The 22494-nt window shown below is 41.1% G+C and overlaps 1 protein-coding gene across 2 annotated transcripts in view; it reads right to left on the reverse strand.

Annotated features, from left to right (window-relative positions):
- The window catches only part of CSMD1 (CUB and Sushi multiple domains 1), a 2060432-nt gene that overhangs the window by 569871 nt on the left and 1468067 nt on the right, over nucleotides 1–22494 (reverse strand). For both annotated transcript variants that reach the window (XM_030555566.1, XM_030555565.1), the window contains exon 12: nucleotides 10252–10364. In XM_030555566.1, coding sequence (XP_030411426.1) covers nucleotides 10252–10364 — 113 coding nt within the window. The remainder of the gene's footprint in view (nucleotides 1–10251; nucleotides 10365–22494) is intronic.

The raw sequence follows: 22494 nt of genomic DNA on the forward strand, positions 1-22494 counted from the left end.
GCAGGCTAATTAGGACACATGTAGCCAATTGGGAAGTTATTAGAATTAATTAAGGCTAATCAGGACTCCTGGTATAAAAAGGCTCCCACTCCAGTTAATGGTGTGTACGTAAGGAGCTGGGAGTGAGAGGACAAGCTGCTGGAGGACTGAAGAGTACAAGCGTTAACAGACATCAGGAGGAAGGTCCTGTGGTAAAATAAAAATATTGAACAACTGCCTTATTCCCTAAGCTTTGTCCATCCTGTGTGCTGAATGAGACAGAGGTCCAGAGGGGGAGAAGGAGGGAGGCAGGATGGAAGGATCATGTATTTAAAGACTGCATGCACAAAAGGAGACTGAGCAGGCTCTCTAAATTCTAGAATGTCATGACTTTTCAGTTTAAATAAAGTTTTAAGGTTCTTTTTGCTGTGTGTAGTACATATAAATTGACTGCAATGACCTCTGAGTGCTTGATTTTGCACCCACAATGTTATTTTAATGTTTTGGTGCAAAATATAAAATGGACTTCTTTTTAATATTCTTAGTAAGAAGGTTAATTAACATCTGTCTCCTTGTTTCCAGTGGTTTTGGCACTATATAGTTTAAATATAATATTGTTACTGAACTCTATTCCACTGAGTCATTCTTTTGGCAGCTTTTCCAGCATATCACTCAAAATTATTCATATACCGTCTTTGCTGCAGAAAAGTCAAAATTAATTCCTTCACGTTCTAAGCTAAAAATTCAGTATAGTATACTTTGTCTGTAGGAAAAGAATCTGTGTATATGGAACTCAGAAGACGGGAAGGGGTTAATGGGCTACTGAAGGCCAATTAGCTCAAATTAAGAGACCTGCACCAGGAAGCGGTTCCAGGGAGAGGCTTAAAGAGAAAAATCCTATTCAGCTGGAATGAGCAGATAGAGCAGATGTGGAGCTCTCACTGTGGGAGAGAAGGCTGGCCAGAGCCAAGACCAGGGCCAGAGTGGTACCAGCAGATATTCCAGAGGAATGTGAAGAGTTTATATTGCTTCATACTTTTTTGGACTTTGAGTGTCCTAGAAGGGATAGAACTGTAAAGGAAAGCCTGAGAGCTATGTCTCTGCAACTCAGAAGGTGTTAGAAGGTAGGCAGAGTTGTGGAAGACCATCTTGGAAACTGAGGCTAAATGATTGATGGAAGAGGGTGCTCCAGTAAGGACAGAGCCGTCACTTGTGTATGGCAAATTGGGGCAATCACCCTGGGCCCTGCACTTTGGGGGCAGGTGAGATGAGGAGGAGCCCCTCTACCAGAACCTCCCCCTCCCCCCAGTGCTTCCTGCCGGCCAGTGGGCCCTGCTAATCAGCACCTCTCCCTCCCTCTCAGCACCTACTGCCTGCCACAGATCAGATGTTTTGCGGTGTCAGGAGGCGAGGGGGGAGGGAGAGAAGAGCGAGGGTGCAGCATGCTCAAGGGAGGCGGCACAACTGGGCAGGGAAGAAGCAGGGTGGGGGTGGGAAGAGGTGAGGTGGGGGTGGGGCCTTGGGGAATGAGTGGAGTGGGGGCAGGGCCTAGGCAGAGCTGGGGGGAAGCACTCCCCAGCAGATTATAAACTTGGTGCCAATGCTCTGAGCCCCACAACCCTCTAGGGATGGCCTTGAGTAAGGACATCCTATAACGCTGTGGACATGTGTTCTAAACGTACAGCATTTTACTCAACAAATTCTTTAATGTGTCTGATGCAAGACCCTGTTTTTACTACACAGCAGAAAATCAAAAGGAGAAATTCCTTTAGTTTATCCTCTGCTAAAAGTAGTTAAACAGCTGTGGTAAAACATACACAATATCATTTGAAAAAATGTACTTTGTCAATGAGTGTGATGAATTTAAATTGAACAGCTCAAAATGATTCTTCTAAGAAGTGGATGGATTTTAGACTCTTATTTTCAGGGGGTGGTTTGTATTAAAAATATCTCCAAATTATTTCCTGATAAAATGCCATTCTAAATTCCAAAAAGCATACTACTTTTCTGTATATAGTGATATTTCCTATGACTCCTGTGAGAGGCGAAGAATACTCAACTGCTTTTGAAGACAATGAAACTTCAGAGGAAGTTGAGACATTCAGTACCTTGCAGTGGTAGGATCTTTATTTGTATCATTCTGATATCATAGTATGAAAAGTTACTCCAAGGTTTTATCATAAATTCATGGCTCTTACAAACAGAAAATATGATTGATGACTATCACCCTGCAACACAGAAAAAAGCATCTGCTTTAGCCACAAACCCTAATAGTTTTTTGTTTTTTTTTTTACTTATAGCAGTCTGTGGGGTGAAATCCTGGTCCTACTGAAGTCAGAGAGAGTTTCGCCATTGACTACAACACAACAAGGATTTTAACCCAGGCTTTTAGATATTTTCTGCAAAACTCAGTATCATGAGGTATTTCTAGAACAACAAAGTCTTTGCCCTCAGAATTGTAACTCAGGATCAGGTCAGGAAGTTTCTGAACCATTCTCTTGTCTGTGAGGCCATTCAGGGACAGACTCTAGGGAAAGGGAAGACTTTCAGATACAAAAACTACAGAGTTTAGGGGCAGTAACCTAAGAGAACCTTATTCTTCTATAATTAATACAACATACTAAAAAACATAGCCAAGAATATTTGTGATTGATTGATGCACAGGCTCCATCAACTGTTCGGCTTACAGGGAGAGGCTTTTTTTTTTAAACTTCATTCTTAGACATTTTGAAATCCTGTTTTTAAAAAAGAAATCTCTTTATTAGCACGGAACAAACAGTATTCGTTTAACCAAAGATTTGATAAATTTAGACCTTTGGCAGGTTGGGTTTGATTTGTATTTTTTTAGTTCTATAAAGACTCTTAAACAACAAGCCATTAACAACCAGTACAAAGAGCTCTACTTAACTACATAGGAGGAGATACTGAAAATTACCCATACAATATTTTCAAAATAAAGCAGTATTGTGTTTAACATAAGAATAAGATACTTGCTAAAACATAAGCGGCAGCACTCAGTTCCTGATAATTTTTAATAAAATAAAGTTGCCAAAATAATTATAATATATTGAAAGCAATTAACCCAATAAAGTAATAAAATAATGCTATAATGATTTCCACTTTTATTCACAACTCCCACCAGCTCTAACCAGAGCACAATTTCTCCGTATTATCTCAAATGAAACACAAGCTATTGAAAAGGAGCAGGTTAGCAGAAATTTAATTTGTTGAGAAAATGTCTCAAATGTAAGGTTACCTGAAAAGGTAATCAAAATATACAGCAGGTATCTGTTTAAAGTAATAGTATTTGTATTCTGGACCTTCATTGACAAGCATACTGAATGTATAAAGAACTTAACATTAGCTTTTTGCATTTTCTCAAAGAAAAGCACATCTCATTTACTTTAAGGTTTCTGCATAGTCATATGAATCTTTACATATGGAATCTTGTGCAGCATCTGCACAACTTTTATATCTTTTTAATAAGTAAAATTTGGAAATCAATGTGGGAAATTACTTTCATGCTAACAGCCATTTCTAGAAGTAGCTTCCACATATCAATCATCTCAGATTTTCAAATTCTATTAAACATGTTCCTAGGACTGCAACCACAGGGAATGTGCTATTTTATTTAAATATTGCACAATAAAATAAAACAAAAAGAAAAATCAAAATTCAGTAACAATTTCTCCTTGTGGGAATTTAGTAGGAATGAGAACAATTGAAACGATGACAGTTATTTACAAGCCTTCTTTTATAGGTCTTGAAATATAAGACCACGTCCCCCCACCCCAAGCATTTTTTCCTTCATCAGCATTTTCACATTACTTCTAAAACAAAGTACCCTATATCATGGGTGTTTTTTATCAGTCTGATACACATTTCACTTATTTCATAAACAAGATGTTTGTATTTTTTGTCCTTCTAATCATGCCACTTGATTATGCTACTGAAAAGTAATATAAATACAGCTATATGTTAATCATTTTTATAATACACAAAGCTTCCACCAGCCCTTCTGAGTGAACATGCCAACTCCAATTTCAGTGTTGCCTGTACTTCTTCTATTCCACAGGTGACATAAGATGTTATGGTATGGGACCTACATCATTCCTGTGTGTTTAAAAGAGTTACCAGCAACCATAGTTCTTTGACGAGCAATGCCACTACGAATTCACATGTGTGAGAAACTGCCCTGTAACATAGCTAATTTAAGAATCCTTTTAGAAAAGCAATGCCTTTTGCAACTGCATAAGACACCAGATGTTTGGACCTGAGGATATACAGGGCTGTGTTGTGCTCTATCACATCAGTTCTACCCATTAAGTCCCAGAATCCTAGGAGAATATAACTGAATAAAAGGGAAATGTGGGCAGAAAGCAGAAATATGTAGCAGCAACTCTCTTCAAGAGCCAATTATTGGTGTATAATATATTTTCCTTCTGTGTATTGTGACAAAGTTCCTCCTCTACCTTGGTGGGTCCTGTGCTTATTGGCAGATTTACTCACTTCAGTGATCTCCCCCACTGTCTGGATCAACTCCTCCTGTGTCCGATCAGGAGTTGGGAGGTTTGGGGGGAACCCGGGACAGCCCTCTACTCCGGTTCCAGCCCAGGGCCCTATGGATTTGCAGCTGTCTATAGTGCCTCTTGTAACAGCTGTGTGACAGCTACACCTCCCTAGGCTACTTCCCCAAGGCCTCCTCCAAACACCTTCTTTATCCTCACCACAGGACCTTCCTCCTGGTGTCTGATAACGCTTGTACTCCTTAATCCTCCAGCAGCACATCCTCTCACTCTCAGCTCCTTGTGTCTCTTGCTCCCAGCTCCTCACATGCACTTCCTCTCCTCTGGCTCCTCCCCATCTGACTGGAGAGAGTTCCTTTTAAAACCCAGGTGCCCTGATTAGCCTGCCTTGATTGGCTGCAGGTGTTCTAATCAGCCTGTCTGCCTTAATTGGTTCTAGCAAGTTCCTGACTACTCTAGTTCAGACCCTTCTCTGGTCACTCAGGGAACAGAAAACTACTTACCCAGTGACCAGTATATTTGCCCTCTACCTACCTACCTATATTATATATATATATATATATATATATATATATATATATATATGTTTGTGGAAGTTTAGTTAGGAGTAAAACCAAGGTGGACTGGAGAGTTCTAATTAAACAGATCTGCCTTCTCAAAGCTAGCATTGTCCCTGGATGCCAAATGGAAATAGTAAGGTTGAATAAGATTGCATATAATATTGCATGCAGCAGTACTATATATTTCTGATATGAAAATGTTGTGAATGCAAGCCTGACCAGCACCCTAGGCCTAGCGGAATGAAAGGAGAATCCATCATGTATTGGTATCTTAAATAAATAAGCTAATTCACTCAGGAAGGATTGGGGCACAAATTACATTACCCTTTACATTCCTCTCTTTAAACTACAAATTATCCAAGAGACTTCCTAAATATCTTAGTTTTAGCCAAATAGATCTGGAATTCATCTTAAATTTCTAGATTATGGAACCAAGATTCATCTAGGAGCTCTTAAGGCTTTGGAAAGAAAACTTGAAGATTCATGGTCTGATTCAAATAAAACTCAGACAATGTTTTAGGTAAACATTTCAAATAAGGATGCAGGCAACTTTGTCCCTTTGGAACATAGTGATGAGAAGATGAGCCATCAAAGTTTGCATTTCTCCTTTCTCTCAGAGGTAACTCTGATCAAAAAGGTTGTCTTTGGTGACCAGCAAAGTAAAGGGAAGTCCCCTAAAGGCTCAAAGTGGGCAATCAATTAACTTTGTCACCAGTGAAATGAGATTCTTTGCTGGAACAGGTTTTTTGACTGGTGGAAAAATGTTAAACAGAATCTTTGAAGACTGTTTTGAGAGTGGCATGGTTGAAGATTTTACACTTATCATCAAGAGGGTGGTATGCTCAGATGGCAAATAGGTATCTTTGATCAATGACAAAGAGAAGCTGAAAGACTTCCTGTAAACAGTCCAAAATTGATGACATTGGTGTAGACAATAAACACAGGTTATATGCTGCCATCAAGAGGACTTTTACATTTCTAGGAATCAGTTCAAACTCAATATTTCCATGTATTGCAACAATATAACCTGAATCACCACAGGGCACATTAAATCAAGATATTGTTAACATTCCATGCTCTGAGGACCAAGGCAGAATACAGGATGAAGATGTAGAGTAAGACATCTTGAGTTAGAAGGTTCAGGGATAACATTATCAATATTACAATATTACAGTGTATTCCCCGATGTCTGAGCAATACAGACACTATTACCACATCTAGGGGGGACAACTTTGGTGCTGCAGTAAAGCCAAAGAACCTCCCTGTATAGTAGCAGTGGCTGTAACTCACAAAGAAATAAAGATATCTTTGATAAGATGGACAGATACAGTAAAAATGCACCTCTCTAGGTCAGGAACCTGGAACCAATCTCATACGGAAAGAAAGGTAATGTAAAATCAGAATGTAGAATTTAAATTTTTTCATGTTCTTGATGGGACAAAATCATCTTTGGGGGGGGGGGAATGAGAAAGTATGAACAGAAGTCCTTTTCTATGTCACAGGACTTCTAACCTTAATAGAGTCATAGATTCCCATGCCAGAAGGAAATCCATTTTTGAGCAGAGTTGCTGTTTGTGAGTAAAACTGGATCATGTATTCACACTGTATTATCTTCAATACCCAAGAATCTGTAATAATTCTACTTCACGCCACAGGGAAAGAGACAAAGTGGTATGCAAAGGAATGTGAAGAAATGGACGGAAGTGAAATAGAGGTCAGGACTATGTCTTCAGGAAAGCACTGAGCTCATTAGATGCACAATTTTAATGCACAGCTAAACAACCCTTTAAGCAAATCTCAGTTTAAAATGTCTCCCCTTAACTTTCCTATTTTGTTGCCGATACAGATGAGCCTTCTGTATCAGCAGTAGTAAATTAAAAGAAACAGAGAAGCTGCTGCAAATTGATGAAGCATTGTTCCTTCTCTTTAACTAGTTTGGGTAAACCACAACATCAGAGCAGTAAACTTGGGTCTCTTCCTCCATCTTCTGCAGATGCTAATCAGTCTTGCTATCTATCTTTTTTTTTTTAATGCCCTCAACATCAAAGGTACATTTCCATTTTCCTTTAAATCACTATAGACAGGCCATACCCCACAGTTCATGCAGACATATCTGAAGTACTATACAATATACATTTTAAAATTATGTGGCCTTCAGAAAGGATGCTTTCCACCATCTTATTTTGCTTATCGAGGAAATGGTAAGAGTCCAAAAGCTAGAACAGATTTGGGCCTCAATGACCAGATAATAAAAAAAGAATATTCAGTGTATCTGAGAAGTACATTTTTCTGTTGAAAGCCTTTGTTAGATAGAGAAAAGTGACCAACCATGGAGACCTTAGATTTGTCACTAGCCAGTGAGAGCATAGAAGAAAAATTCAGATGTGTAAAAAAGAACTAAACTCTCTGCTGTTGCATTTGATCCAAGTGATCAGTTGCCCAGGTCATAATAGATGCAGATTCTGGGTTCGGTGTGGTATCTCTGTGAACAGAGGAGAAGCCAACAGAGAAAGTTTGCCTGGCAACTATCTGAGAGGAACTACAGTGGGTCTTGAGATTGATTGGAAGGAAGGTTTTGAGCTGAGGCAACTGCTTCGAGCCAGCAGCCTTATAAAAAAGGCAGCCAGTTGCGAACTGAGTGAGCTGCAAACAGAGGAGAAGCCAGCAGAGGGTGTTTGCATTAGTAGGAGCACTACCAGCAGATCGAGGGACGTGAGGCCACACCTGGAGTACTGTGTTCAGTTTTGGACCCTCCATTACAGAAAGGATGTGGACAAATTGGAGAGAGTCCAGCGATGGGCAATGGAAATGATTAGGCGGTTGGGGCATACGACTTATAAGGTTAGGCAAAGGGAACTGGGTTTATTTAGTCTCCAGAAGAAAAGAGTGAGGGGGGATTTGATAGATGCCTTCAACTTCCTGAAAGGAGGGGGGGTCCAAAAAGGATGGATCTAGGCTGTTTTCAGTGGTGGCAGATGACAAAACAAGGACCAATGGTCTCAAGTTGCAGTGGGGGAGTCTAGGTTTGATATTAGAAAAAGCTATTTTGCTAGGAGGATGGTGAAACACTGGAATGGGTTACCTAAGGAGGTGGTGGAATCTCCATCCTTTTAGAGGTTTTTAAGGCCTGGCTTGACAAAGCCCTGGCTAGAATGATTTAGTTGGGGTTGGACTAGATGACCTCCTGAGATCTCTTCCAACACTATTCTTCTTTGATTCTATGATCTCTAACAGCATGCAGCAGCTCTTTGGAGACCAAAGAAGAGGGGAAGATATCAATGAAGAAACAGTGTGTCTCTTCTTGAACTGTGTGTATCAGCTATCCAAATTGACTATTTCAGAAATGGACTGTAACTGTCCGACGATGACACTGACGCAGGCATGATGGTGTGATGAAGAGAAGCAGAAAACATTAAGCTTCTTGCACTGTAGCAAATGAATTGACATCAGTCCCTGCTTTATCACCATCCAAGTTTAGACAAGTTGTCATGTATGCTGACCAATGGTGAAAAGAAGGGAGTGGTTTCACAAATGGTGGTAATGAAAGAAGACAACCCCCTTCTAGACCCTTACGAAAGATGAAAAATAACAGGATTCTCAGGTGGAAGTTCCTTCCAATATTGCCACCTCTTTCATGGATTAAAATGGGGGTAATCTAGAAGGAGTCAGGAGAGGTTATTGAAAAGACGAAAGATTCCCCAGTATCAAGGCTGCCTTTGGCATAGAGAAAAACATGCCAGACACACTAGCGTTGGTTCCAGGCAGCACAAGGCACCATTAAAAACTCTCAGCATGAAGGTTGCCCTAACACCAACAGACTCAGATAACGGACCCAACTTCCACAGTGCTGGAGAAATTCCAGGACAGATAAATCATACCCTGCCAAGATCCTTCTCGCCCCACCCCCGATTAGCCACTGGGGGGAAGTGGTCTGGACATTGAGGCACCCCAGAGGGGAAAATGAACTATAGTTATGCAGCCAGGAACCCCAAGAGGACAAAGACAATGGGGCACTGCTCTATCCCAGAGCTTGGACAATCTGAGGTGGGGGGGGGGGAGAAAGAGAGAGAGAGAGAGAGAGAGTGTGAGCACAGGTATACGCACTTGGCCCAGAGGGCACTCACGAGGGTTGAGCGTACCCCATTACAGGCACTTATCTGCTTATCATAGAGCAGAACAAATTTAGCTAAGTAGAGGGCTTCAAAATTTCCACAACTTCTTTATTCTGGACCATAGTTTCCCCCTGTATATGCTGGCCCTTCTTTTACTGACAACCACAATAATTACATTCATTCTGTGGCTTATATGGCAGGTATATCCTTTGTTAAATCTGAAAAGAGCCTTTATGGTGTATGAAAACAATATGAATGCTTTACTCATCCCAACTCTTTGGAAGGTTGATAATACTAACCAAGATTTGCAAACTTAGGTATCTAAAGATAAGCAATTAATTCTGTACTTCAGAACCTAAATAAAAGGGGCCTGATTTTCAAAGGTGATGTAGATCTACAGTTTTCATTCTCTTTTAAGCACACAAGTATGAAAATTTTGGCTTTCACTTTTATAACAACGCCATTCTCAGCCATTCCAAACCAACATTTCCAGTGAGGCATTGCTTAACACTAGACATGGGGCAGTGCTGGCGTGTGGGGGCTATAATCACCCCAAAATTTGCTTTAGCCCCCTTGTAGCAGCTGCCACTCTCCAGCTGCACATCTCTGAAGGCAAATCATCTCCAGCAGCAGTGGAGAAGTCAGCCCAGGCAGGAGACTGGGGTTCCTGAGAGCAGTCCCTGGCCTGTGTCCCTGCCTGCTGGGGCACATGGCAGTCCCCAAGCCAGGCAGCTCTTACCAGCTACAAGCAGCCAGTGCCCTGCACTGCCCAACTATAGCTTTCAGACTCTGACCTAGCCAGCAGGTGGGGCATGGGGAGGGTGGGGTCTTGTGGCATGGGTGTGGGGAGGAGGGCACAGACCTCCAATTTTGTGTCGGGCCCACTTCAGCCCCTCTACCAGGAAGAGGCTGGAGCCAGCCCTGCACTAGCTATTAGTCCATTGGTCTAGCACTGACAGGCTGCCTTGTTATACAAAACCCATTTAAAGTACATATAAATACATATATGTTTTGTTGTGTATCAAAGGATCCTAGATTATGAATGTAAATAAATTAATTTAATTTGGTTCATACCTTGATAGACAGCTTTGAATCCAGGTGAGCCAATGCTGTCATCAGATTGCAAATGTAGCCACATCTGGTTGCTCATGCTCACAATAAGATCAGGAACACTAGAGCCAGTAAGTCTGCAGATAGGATAAACCATAATGTCATTTCTAGATGCATGGGTGACATAGATGAACAGAAAATGTATTCTGATGTTAAAATGATATTTAAACAATTACATTATCCTACTGTTCTAAAATGTCCACATTTGGCAGTACTTAATTCACACTAGTCTCTATTTTTAGGAAATAACTGGTAATTCAGATAGCAATGTCTGATAACTGTTAGCAAATGTAGACTTTTTAATGACAACTGCTTTAACATAACATACAATAAGTAAAACAGTGAAATTTTGTGGCATGATGTAGCTTACTGAAAAACAGCACAACACATACATTGAAGTGTTCAAGACTGTATGTAATAATAAAAATGGCAAGTATCCTCCAAGAAACTACAATTCTTCTCAAAACAGGGAAGATTCAATACCAAGAAACTTTTGTTGCAGACTGAAAATGAAAAGCTTCAGAATTGGAATGGGGAAAATATATTACTGAAATTGAACTAGTCATAAATAGCTTTTCCTTAGTAAATTTTAATTAACTCAACTGTTATTAAGGAGATTATCTAAGTGTCCATAATATATAAAAATGGGGAAAATGGCAAATTCTTAATAATCAAGCAGGGAAAAAAGAACCCTTGAGTTTCACCAAAACATATTTTTATTTTTAGTTTATATTTTTGGAAGGACAGAGAGTTTGTCAATAGGAGTCCTCACTGAAAAACCAATTTGAAAAACATAATGGGCCAAATTCACTTCAGTGGAAATGCATCTGTCCATGCCAGGACTGGATTTGGCCCAACATATATATATCACAATAGAGGTTTAAATGAAGGTCAATATTCTAGTACGATGTATTGTAAATACAGCTGGTTGAATGGCATAAAGCTTGTACATGAACTGCTGCTGAATTAAAAATCGGTTTTGTTCACTCTTCTTTATTGTTTGATTTCCAGCAAATACAGTAAACAATACAGTTTGTTCATGTGACAGCAAGTTTGGGTCCACAGCTGTGATTTATTTAACATAGAAATGAAATTCACTTTAACCAGAAACAGAACTGAATAGGCAGCCTGAACTATTCACAGATAATCCATACCTCAAGTAAGTTCTTGAAAACTATTCATTGAATTCAATGAACAAATTTGTAAAAAAAAAAAAAAAAAAAAAAAAGTTCATTTTGTGAAAAAGGCTAAAGCAATCCAATAAATCATTTTATCAGTTTCTATTATTTAATTTTGATTCCACTTGGATATTAATTATTAGAACATCAAAATATATGTGGAATAGAAGAACTTCAGCAAATTTACATGGAAAGCACAAAAACTTGAATGAAAAGCTAAATAAGATAACTGAAATTAGGCAAAAACTCAAACGCTCCTCAAAGGATTCTCCAGTACATTAGTTCCATAGCTTTAAAAAAAAAAATTTTATGTCCGATTATTTTTTAAATTACTTCTAATTTTATGCATATTATTATGTGCAGGTGAGGGCTTGTAGGTGGAAATGCTAACATTTAGATCCCTGATTTTGCAGGCAAATCAGGTACACTGCCATCTTAAACAGTACTATTTGTGCTGACAACTGAGGATGTAGAAATATACCTACCGAATCAGAGGCTGGGTTGAGGCGCCTGTAATATTTGGCTGTGTGCGCGGTGTGTGGCATCCTCAAGCACTGGGTTTCATACTTCCACAACTTTTCCCTTATCTGTACCACCAAGCCCAACTTTTCAGAGCTCTCCTCCCTCCTTGTGTTTTACCACAACAGCTCTCTTGCTAATATTCCCCAGATTATTTGACCTCTTAGGGGTTTGCAGAGAAAGAATTGTTGAAATGACTTAGGGCTTTGACTCTTCAAATTACTTTCCTTGCTTATCTGCCAGATCACAAATTTGGTGACTTTTTGGAAATATTAGAAAGCATATCCATGTGGCTTTGCCATTTTACTTTCAAAATAAGTTTGTGAAATCAGTTATATTTTAATTTGCATGTTGTTATAACTGATGTTTGTGCTAATCACATCATCTGCACACATTTAAAAATATTTTGCTTTACCTGATCATTAATTATCTCCTAGCATCCATGTCTTCCAAAGCTACTTCAGGTACACTGTTTTTGTGGAGACTAGAAGCAGGGCCGGCTCCAGCGTTTTTGTCACCCTAAGCGGAGGGGTGGGGGGGAAGCCGTGATCGGCGGCATTCGGTGGCAACTCTATCACCGCCGCTTCATTCTTCGGTGGCAATTCGGTGGCAGGTCTTTCCCTCCGAGAGGGACTGAGGGACTTGATGTCAAATTGCCGCCAAAGAACCGGACGTGCCACCCCTTTCCATTGGCCACCCCAAGCACCTGCTGGCTGTGCTGGTGCTTGGAGCCGGCCCTGACTAGAAGGCAGAACCAGAGCAATCAGGACTGGCTTTAGGAAGTGCAGGGCCCAATTCGAACAGTTTTGACAGGGCCCTGGCAGGGATGACCGAAAAGAAAAGAAAAAAACAAACACACACATGTAAAAAAACACGTGGGGCTTGTACTCACTGGGCGGTGCTCCAAGTCTTCGGCAGCACTTCGGTGGCGGGTCCTTCACTCGCTCCAGGTCTTCAGAGGCACTGAAGGACCCACCGCCAAAGTGCCGCCGAAGACCCAGAGCAAGCGAAGGACCCACTGCCGAAGTGCTGCTGAAGACCCAGCGCGCAGCCAGATGAGTAAAATTAAAAAGGCGCCTCTAGGATGAGTAAAATTAAAAAGGCGCCTCTAGCAAGGGAAGAGATTCTCATTGGGTGCAGGGCCCTCTTAGGCATGGGACCCGATTCAGGGGAATTGGTGGAATTGTCCTAAAGCCGGCCCTGAGAGCAATCTTGCTTTTAGCAATGAGTAAGCTCCTACTCCTGGGATCTTTTGGAATTTTCCCAAAGTTGCAAAAATGCCAATAATATTTCAGATACAGAATCACTGTTGGTCTGAAAGCAGAAACTTTAAGGGGGCAGTGAGTTTGCATGGAAAGGATAAATATTTTTGAAGAAGTTAAACATTTACTAGAAATAGGCAAAAATTGACTTCGCTTCTAAAGGGTTTTTTCCCCTTATTTATTCTAGTACACAATAAGTGAATAGCTTTAAAAATGTGGTGTTTTTTTTTAAATTCAAATGTTTTTATCATATTGAGTTCATCTCTAGAACAAAGAAGTGCGATTTCCATTAAGGCAGTGAACTCCTCCCAGGACCCCTTTAAAGGTTTCAGAGGGGAATCTATGATCTGGTTTCTTACTGAAGACAGGCACTGCCCAAAAACTGAGGATTAGAAGAGGTGCCACTTAGTCTGCCTGATCCTGTTATGCTGGTGTGACCAGGGCCGCCCAGAGGATTCAGGGGGCCTGAGGCAGGGCCAGGTCTTTGCAAGCAATTCAGCAGCAGGTTCCTCTCAGAGGGAAGGACCCACCACCAAATTGCCGATGAAGAATGAAGTAGCGGTGGTAGAGCAGCCTAAGTGCCGCCGATCATGGCTTTCTTTTCCCTGCTGCTTGTGGCGCTTGTACTCACCGGGCAGCACTCTGAGGGTTTGGCAGCACTTCAGCGGCGGGTCCTTCACTCGCTCTGAGTCTTCTGCTGCACTGAAGGACCCACCACTGAAGATCTGGAGCGAATGAAGGGCCTGCTGCTGAAAACCCAGAGCGGCTCGCGGGGCCCAGGGCAAATTGCCCAACTTGCCCACCCGCACACAGCCCTAGGTGCGATGTATGGCCAGAAAGTGTTAAGCATCTTGCAAAATAAATTACTCAAATAAGATAATGTTTATATTTTTATGTATTTACATATGTATGTGTAGTGGTCAACAATGTATTCAACAGTCCCTCTCTATACTGCATTCTGTTAATTCAGAGATCAAAAGAACATCCTAGAATTTAAATGTACTATAAACATGTGATATCGCTGTATTCATCTCTTTGAAATGCATAGCAAATCATCTGCGAATGGTGAAGGAACAGGCAATTGCCTTATGTTAATTCATATAGCTAAGTACCAGTGATGGACTTTCTTCAAAATCACCCTAATTACCTGTTGTTCCCTGAGGGACTCCAACTTATCAAAGAAGGCTTGAAATTGTATAAGATGTTTGGGTTCCAATCCTTTGTATCTCAGATCTGCTTAACATTAATCAGGGGAAGTTTGAGGTACCAGATTGAGATCCCAGTTATGCCGGTACTCCCTGAAAGTGATATTGGATTATAACCCATGGACTAAATTCTAAAGGAACTCTTTGCAACTACAAAGATCAGAATCTCTGCTATGAATCTGAACCTCAAGAAGTTAACTCATGTCTGTATGTATATTGATCTTTTAACCATATTCTCTCTTTTCTTTTTTAATAAATTTTAGTTTAGTTACTAATAATTGGCATAAGCGTGTATTTAGGTAAGAACCTAGGCAGTAATGTGCCCGATCTTTTGGGATTGGTAGAACCTTTTCTTTTATATGGATGAAATAAGATTTTCAGAAATCTTTATTATATTTGACTTGGGTACCTGGATGGAGTCCTGAGTCAAGGTCTGTCATAGGTTTCACCCCCACTCTGGACTTTAGAGTGAAGATATGGGGACCTGCATGTGAACTCCTAAACTGAATTACCAGCTTAGATCTGGTTTTGCTGCCACCACTCCCAAATACTAACTCCCTTCCTTGGGTAGTCTTGAGAGACTTCTTCACCAATTTCCTGGTGAACACCGATCCAACCCCTTGGATCTTAACACAAGGAGAATTTAACCATCCCCCTCCTTTCCCATCAGTTCCTGGTGATTCCAGATCCAATCCCCTTGGATCATAACACCAGGAAAAATCAATCAGGTTCTTAAAAATAAGACTTAATTAAAGAAAAGAAAGGCAAAAGGAAAAAAAAAACTCTGGGAGAGATTAACATACCAGCTACTCTCATAGACAACAGATTCAAAACACAGAGGATGTTCCCCTGGGCAAAAACTTAGTACACAAAGGAATTCCCAATTTGATTATTCCTCTAATTGCACAAAGACAAAGTCATAAAAGAAAATAAACATAAACCTATTTATTCTTTTCTAAAACGTACTACTCTGATAAGAGGCTGGTTCCTTCACCTTTTCCACTCTGGCTGAAAGTGAAACTAAGACAAAGGAAACTTCCCTCCTTCCTTTTGAAACATCCTGTCCCCCATTGGTTCCTCTGGTCAGGTGTCAGCTAGGCTAGGTGAACTTCTTAACCCTTTACAGTTAAAAGAGGCAGTAACCCTTAACTATCTGTTTACAACAGGGTAAATTCAAGGGAACTGTGTTGTTGGCTTCTGGGCAACCACTGAGGTAATAAAGAAGCTTTTTTTCTTCTGGTTTGGTAAATCTAAGTATTGAAAATATCCACCAGATTGGGGATTATCTGCCCCATTCTTTGCAGTTCACCCTAATTGAGAGACCTCAGCTGGCCCCCACGGGGACCCTGGTCACAGCTGGCTATTGCTGAAAGACAGATCTTCAGAAAACTAGTCTTATTTCTAATTATAATCCATTTTGAAGTAATTGTAAAATCTGTTTTACTTTGGTTGCACTCTCTCTAAATGATTTCTCTGACCAACAACAATTGGATTAGTTATATTCTGGAAAACAAGGATTACTGTTGGAGTCATTGAAAGTTAACTGCAAAGTTTCAACTAATTCCCTGTAGTATATTTAGTTAGTATAGTTGGTTCTTGATTTTCCAAATCAGCCTGGTTTAGAGTTGTTCTGAAGTGAAATGATTTCGTCAGCAACTCAGATAAGGCATAGATATTCCCCACCCCAGCCCACGGCAAAGAAATTCAAATGCAGTCTTTTGGTGTTCTCTCATGGTCCACGAATGAGTTTCAGATTTTCTCCTTTATGTGATAAGATTAATATATATATATATATATATAGACTTTGAGGTCAGAAGGCACAATCATGATAATCTAGTCTGACATCCTGCATAGCTTACCCACGCACTCCTGAAATAGACCCCTAACCTCCGGCTGAGTTACTGAAGTCCTCAAATCATAATTAAAAGACTTCAAGTTACAAAGATTTCACTGTTTACACTAGTTTAAATCTGCTAGTGACTTGTATCCCATGCTGCAGAGGAAGGTAAAAAAAAAACAAAGGTCTTTGCTATATTTGGGGTCAGGAAGGAATTTTCCCCTGGCTCAGATTCTCAGGCTCTAACAGACTGGCAATGTGAGCAACACCCACCAGGCAGATACCTGTGAAAGTAGTCTCTTCAGTAACTCAAAGCCCTCTCCATCTACTGTCCCATCTCCAGGTGTTAGAGATTTTTGCTACTGGCAGTCACCAATGCGCCACATGCCACTGTAGGCAGTCCTATCATATCATCTTCTCCATAAATTTAAGCTCAGTCTTGGAGCCAGTTAGCTTTCCGCCCCCTATTGCTTCCATTGGAAGGCTGCTCCAGAACTTCACTCCTTTTATGGTTAGAAACCTTTGCCTAATTTTGAGCCTGAACTTGTTGATGGCTAGTTTATATCCATTTGTTCTTGTGTCCACATTGGCAGATTTATTCTTTGATATGGAGAACTCTAGCTAATTTTTTTTCTACATATTTGAGAAGAAAGGGAGAAATTCCTTGTAAACATTGGTTAATCTTGCTCTCCTTTATCATGTAGATAGACAACATTATAGTCAGAGTTATCATAACCACAATGCAGCAATTTGATAAGTTCTGAATTTATATGGTGGCTAGATAGATGGCCTGATTTCAAGTCAAGTGATATGCATGATTCTGTTTTGGAGTATCTATTGTCCTCATGAAATAAGAGATGAGATGTAGTCCCCTTAGGGTACATCTACACTGCAAGGTAAGCACAAGTGCAGGCTCAGCCTCACATTCAGGCCTGAGACCAAACACCCCCTCCATTTACACACAAATCCCTCTGATTCAGACTTTGGGTCCTAGGACCCTGTGGCAGTGGAGGGTTTGCGCCACAGTCAAGCTGGGACCCAAGGTTTGAGCTCTGTTGCTTTGCAGTGCAGATTCAGGCTTAGTCTAAGAGCATTTCCATCTGTAGCGATCACTGCTCTTCAATATTCTGACAGTTCATAAAAATCTGTTTTCACAGCACTAAAGATTAAAAGACTAGGAGTAGTGTTAATGCTGTGAGCTGGGATGCCAATATAAAGTGTAAGGAATCTTTATGGAAGCATACTTTGAAATATCATTCAAGAAAAGCCTCTGTTTGTGTGAACTTTCTCCAGGGCCCATCACCATAGTGACTGAGCAGTAGATGCTATGCAAGAGATTCATAAACTTAGTGATTGACTTTGAGTGAGTCAAGAGTTTCATAGAAACTTTGTGTGCACATGAAACCTTGTTTTCTTGCGTCTCTTATTTTAATTAATATCTTGATGAGTGTGATGGTGATTAGAGTCCCAACGATCCATGAACTGGGAATCATTTTGGAATGGCTTGGAATTTTCTTCAGTTAGGCAGCTTTTTTCAGTAGACATGTAAGACTCTTTTTTCTTATAAATATTATTGTGATAATTGATGCAAGACCAGTAAAGTGTATGTTTTCATTTCTGTGTTTTCTTTTGGTAAACCCTGTTCTGAGTTTTAAGATTCAGAATAGCACTGGAGCAAGTGGAACTTTTTGGAATAAGCAACCAAAAAATAGCAAGTAATAACTGTGTAGTCTCTCTCAGGGACTAACAATAGGGTTCACGTCTTCAATAGATGCAAGAGAGATAAGGTTATGCAGACTGTGAAAGTAACTATAAATAATTGTTTAAGTTCTGTAGGATAGACTTGATGGACAATTTCCACTACTCAGCAGTCTAAAGAGATCTCTCATCTAGGGAAAAAGGATTGGCATTTACCACATTTGGAAAATTAATCCTCAGATTAGGCTGATACTAGAAATTTGGTGTGCAGATAGGCCTACTTAAGGAGAAAGGAACCTCTATTCCAAAATGCAACTAGATAGGTAGGTTCCAACTTCCTTTGAAAAAGCCTAATTGCATCTCTGGAACTTCACAGTCTTGAAAGTAGCTGAAAGTCTTCAAGGGGTTGTAAATGTAGTCTTGTCAGACTATCTACTTTTCTGTCTTGAGAGTGTAGATGAGTTTACAGATTTCTTTCTTTTTCTGCCACTTTGACTACTGCTCACAGTATTTAGGTGCTGCCATTTACTGCCTAATTTAACTGTTGGTTTTCCATGAGCAAAGTAATGTTGTTGTTGTTCCTTGCTATTGTTTAGGGCCAGGCGCCTGTTGCTAACAGTATAGTTTAATGCTGAGTAAAAAGCTTACTTTCAGAAAATATATATATTTTTTAATTCCCCTCAACATAGTGATAGGAAGGAGAACAGAATGTAGAACACTGCCTAAAGTGCTACTCCAGCCACAAAACTCTCTTTTCCAGGTCAGCCATTTTGAAAAACTGTTTGATGGAAAGTATCAGAGGGGTAACCGTGTTAGTCTGGATCTGTAAAAGCAGCAAAGAATCCTGTGGCACCTTATAGACTAACAGACGTTTTGGAGCATGAGCTTTCGTGGGTGAATACCCACTTCCTCAGATGCATGTAGTGGAAATTTCCAGGGGCAGGTATATATATGCTAGCAAGCAAGCTAGAGATAACGAGGTCAGTTCAATCAGGGAGGATGAGGCCCTGTTCTAGCAGTTGAGGTGTGAAAACCAAGAGAGGAGAAACTGGTTCTGTAGTTGGCAAGCCATTCACAGTCTTTGTTCAGTCCTGAGCTGATGGTGTCAAATTTGCAGATGAACTGAAGCTCAGCAGTTTCTCTTTGAAGTCTGGTCCTGAAGTTTTTTTGCTGCAGGATGGCCACCTTAAGGTCTGCTATAGTGTGGCCAGGGAGGCTGAAGTGCTCTTCTACAGGTGTTTGTATACTGCCATTCCTAATGTCTGATTTGTGTCCATTTATCCTTTTCCGTAGAGACTGTCCAGTTTGGCCGATGTACATAGCAGAGGGGCATTGCTGGCATATGATGGCGTATATTACATCGGTGGATGTGCAGGTGAATGAACCAGTGATGGTGTGGCTGATCTGGTTAGGTCCTGTGATGGTGTCGCTGGTGTAGATATGTGGGCAGAGCTGGCATCGAGGTTTGTTGCATGGATTGGTTCCTGAGCTAGAGTTATTATGGTGCGGTGTGCAGTTAACTGGTGAGAATATGTTTCAGGTTGGCAGGTTGTCTGTGGGCACGGACTGGCCTGCCACCCAAGGCCTGTGAAAGTGTGGGATCATTGTCCAGGATGGGTTGTAGATCCTTGATGATGCATTGGAGGAGTTTGAGCAATGCCATCCACAGCCTCAGAAACCACCCTGACATTATCATCAAAGAGGCTGATAAAGGAGGTGCTGTTGTCATCATGAACAGGTCTGATTTCCAAAAGGAGGCCGCCAGACAACTCTCCAATACCAAATTCTACAGGCCACTTCCCTCAGATCCCACTGAGGAATACACTAAGAAACTACTGCATCTACTCAGGACACTCCCTACACTAACACCAGAAGAAATCAACATACCCCTAGAGCGCCGACCAGAGTTATTCTATGTACTACCCAAGATCCATAAACCCGGAAATCCTGGACGCCCCATCATCTCGGGCATTGGCACTCTCACTGAAGGACTGTCTGGATATATGGACTCTCTACTCAGACCCTATGCCACCAGCACTCCCAGCTATCTCCGTGACACCACTGATTTCCTGAGGAAACTACAATGTATTGGTCACCTCCCAGAAAACACCATCCTAGCCACCATGGATGTAGAGGCTCTCTACACAAACATCCCACACATAGATGGAATACAAGCTGTCAGGAACACTATCCCTGATGATGCCACAGCACAACTGGCTGCTGAGCTCTGTGCCTTTATACTTACACACAACTATTTCAAATTTGATGACAATATATATCTCCAGATCAGTGGCACTGCTATGGGCACCCGCATGGCCCCACAATATGCCAATATCTTTATGGCCGACCTGGAACAATGCTTCCTCAGCTCTCGTCCACTCACACCCCTTCTCTACCTACGCTACATTGATGACATCTTCATCATCTGGACCCATGGGAAGGAGACTCTGGAAAAATTCCACTACGATTTCAACAGCTTCCACCCCACCATCAACCTCAGCCTGGACCAATCTACACGGGAGGTCCACTTTCTTGACACCATGGTGCAAATAAGTGATGGTCACATTAACACCACTCTATATCGAAAACCTACCGACCGCTATGCCTACCTTCATGCCTCCAGCTTCCATCCCGGACACATCACACGATCCATTGTCTACAGCCAAGCACTGAGGTACAACCGCATTTGCTCTACCCCTCAGACAGAGACCAACTCCTACAAAATCTCCACCAAGCATTCTCAAAACTACAATACCCGCACGAGGAAATAAGGAAACAGATCAACAGAGCCAGACGTGTACCCAGAAGCCTCCTACTGCAAGACAAACCCAAGAAAGAAACCAACAGGACTCCACTGGCCATCACATACAGCCCCCAGCTAAAACCCCTCCAACACATCATCAAGGATCTACAACCCATCCTGGACAATGATCCCACACTTTCACAGGCCTTGGGTGGCAGGCTAGTCCTTGCCCACAGGCAACCTGCCAACGTGAAACATATTCTCACCAGTAACTGCACACCGCACCGTAACAACTCTAGCTCAGGAACCAATCCATGCAACAAACCTCGATGCCAGCTCTGCCCACATATCTACACCAGCGACACCATCACAGGACCTAACCAGATCAGCCACACCATCACTGGTTCATTCACCTGCACATCCACCAATGTAATATACGCCATCATATGCCAGCAATGCCCCTCTGCTATGTACATCGGCCAAACTGGACAGACTCTACAGAAAAGGATAAATGGACACAAATCAGACATTAGGAATGGCAATATACAAAAACCTGTAGGAGAGCACTTCAACCTCCCTGGCCACACTATAGCAGACCTTAAGGTGGCCATCCTGCAGCAAAAATACTTCAGGACCAGACTTCAAAGAGAAACTGCTGAGCTTCAGTTCATCTGCAAATTTGACACCATCAGCTCAGGACTGAACAAAGACTGTGAATGGCTTGCCAACTACAGAACCAGTTTCTCCTCTCTTGGTTTTCACACCTCAACTGCTAGAACAGGGCCTCATCCTCCCTGATTGAACTGACCTCGTTATCTCTAGCTTGCTTGCTAGCATATATATACCTGCCCCTGGAAATTTCCACTACATGCATCTGAGGAAGTGGGTATTCACCCACGAAAGCTCATGCTCCAAAACGTCTGTTAGTCTATAAGGTGCCACAGGATTCTTTGCTCCTTGTTTGATGGAAGAATTTCATTAGAATTCCTCTGCCAAGAAGAGAAAATATCTTTAACCTTCTCATCAGAGAAAAGTCTAGAGAAAGAGCTGATTCAGAAATGTAAGTGAAATCAACTGAATTTTGTGTATTAAAAAAAAGTGTAAATATGGGAGGATTGGCAACATCCTGTTTGTACTGAGGGAAGTACAGGATTTATCAAAAGTTCAAACCTGATCTAGACAGTGATTGGTTTGTTCCTAACAGCATAATTTGCCCAGAGACAAAGAACCCACAGTAGACCGGCAGATGTATCAAATGTATATATTTAATGAAAGGAAATATTAAATATTTTTCTTTCGAAAATGTTTACTTTGAAGGTAAATATGGCTGGGCTTTGGCTGATGCCCTATACAGAACATTCTGATAGGAAAATAATTTGGAAAGGTATTGTGAAAAAAAAGACTGGCATCTATGTTCTAGGTTGATGATTCCATTTGCAATAACACAAGCAGCAATACTTCTTGGCAGGTAGTGAAAGGAATTATTGTACACACTGAAGGCAGAGTGGACTCAAAACTGTATGTACAAAGGAGTAGGAAATCCATTATATACCACTTATTGTCTGGAAGGATCCTATGGGAGTTACTAACTAACCAGAAATTGTTATGTGAAATATTATACAAGAGGTCTGATTCTATTCCTTGAGCTCTCATTACTGCTAATGGCAGTTAACAATGAGGAGAAAGTTAATTCTAGGGTATAATTGGTGCTGGAGGGAGATAAACTCCATGTAAGAAATACTTCCAAGGTTTGTTTTGGTTTTTG

Source organism: Gopherus evgoodei, chromosome 3 (assembly GCF_007399415.2).
Source record: "Gopherus evgoodei ecotype Sinaloan lineage chromosome 3, rGopEvg1_v1.p, whole genome shotgun sequence".
Classification (NCBI taxonomy): Eukaryota; Metazoa; Chordata; order Testudines; family Testudinidae; genus Gopherus; species Gopherus evgoodei.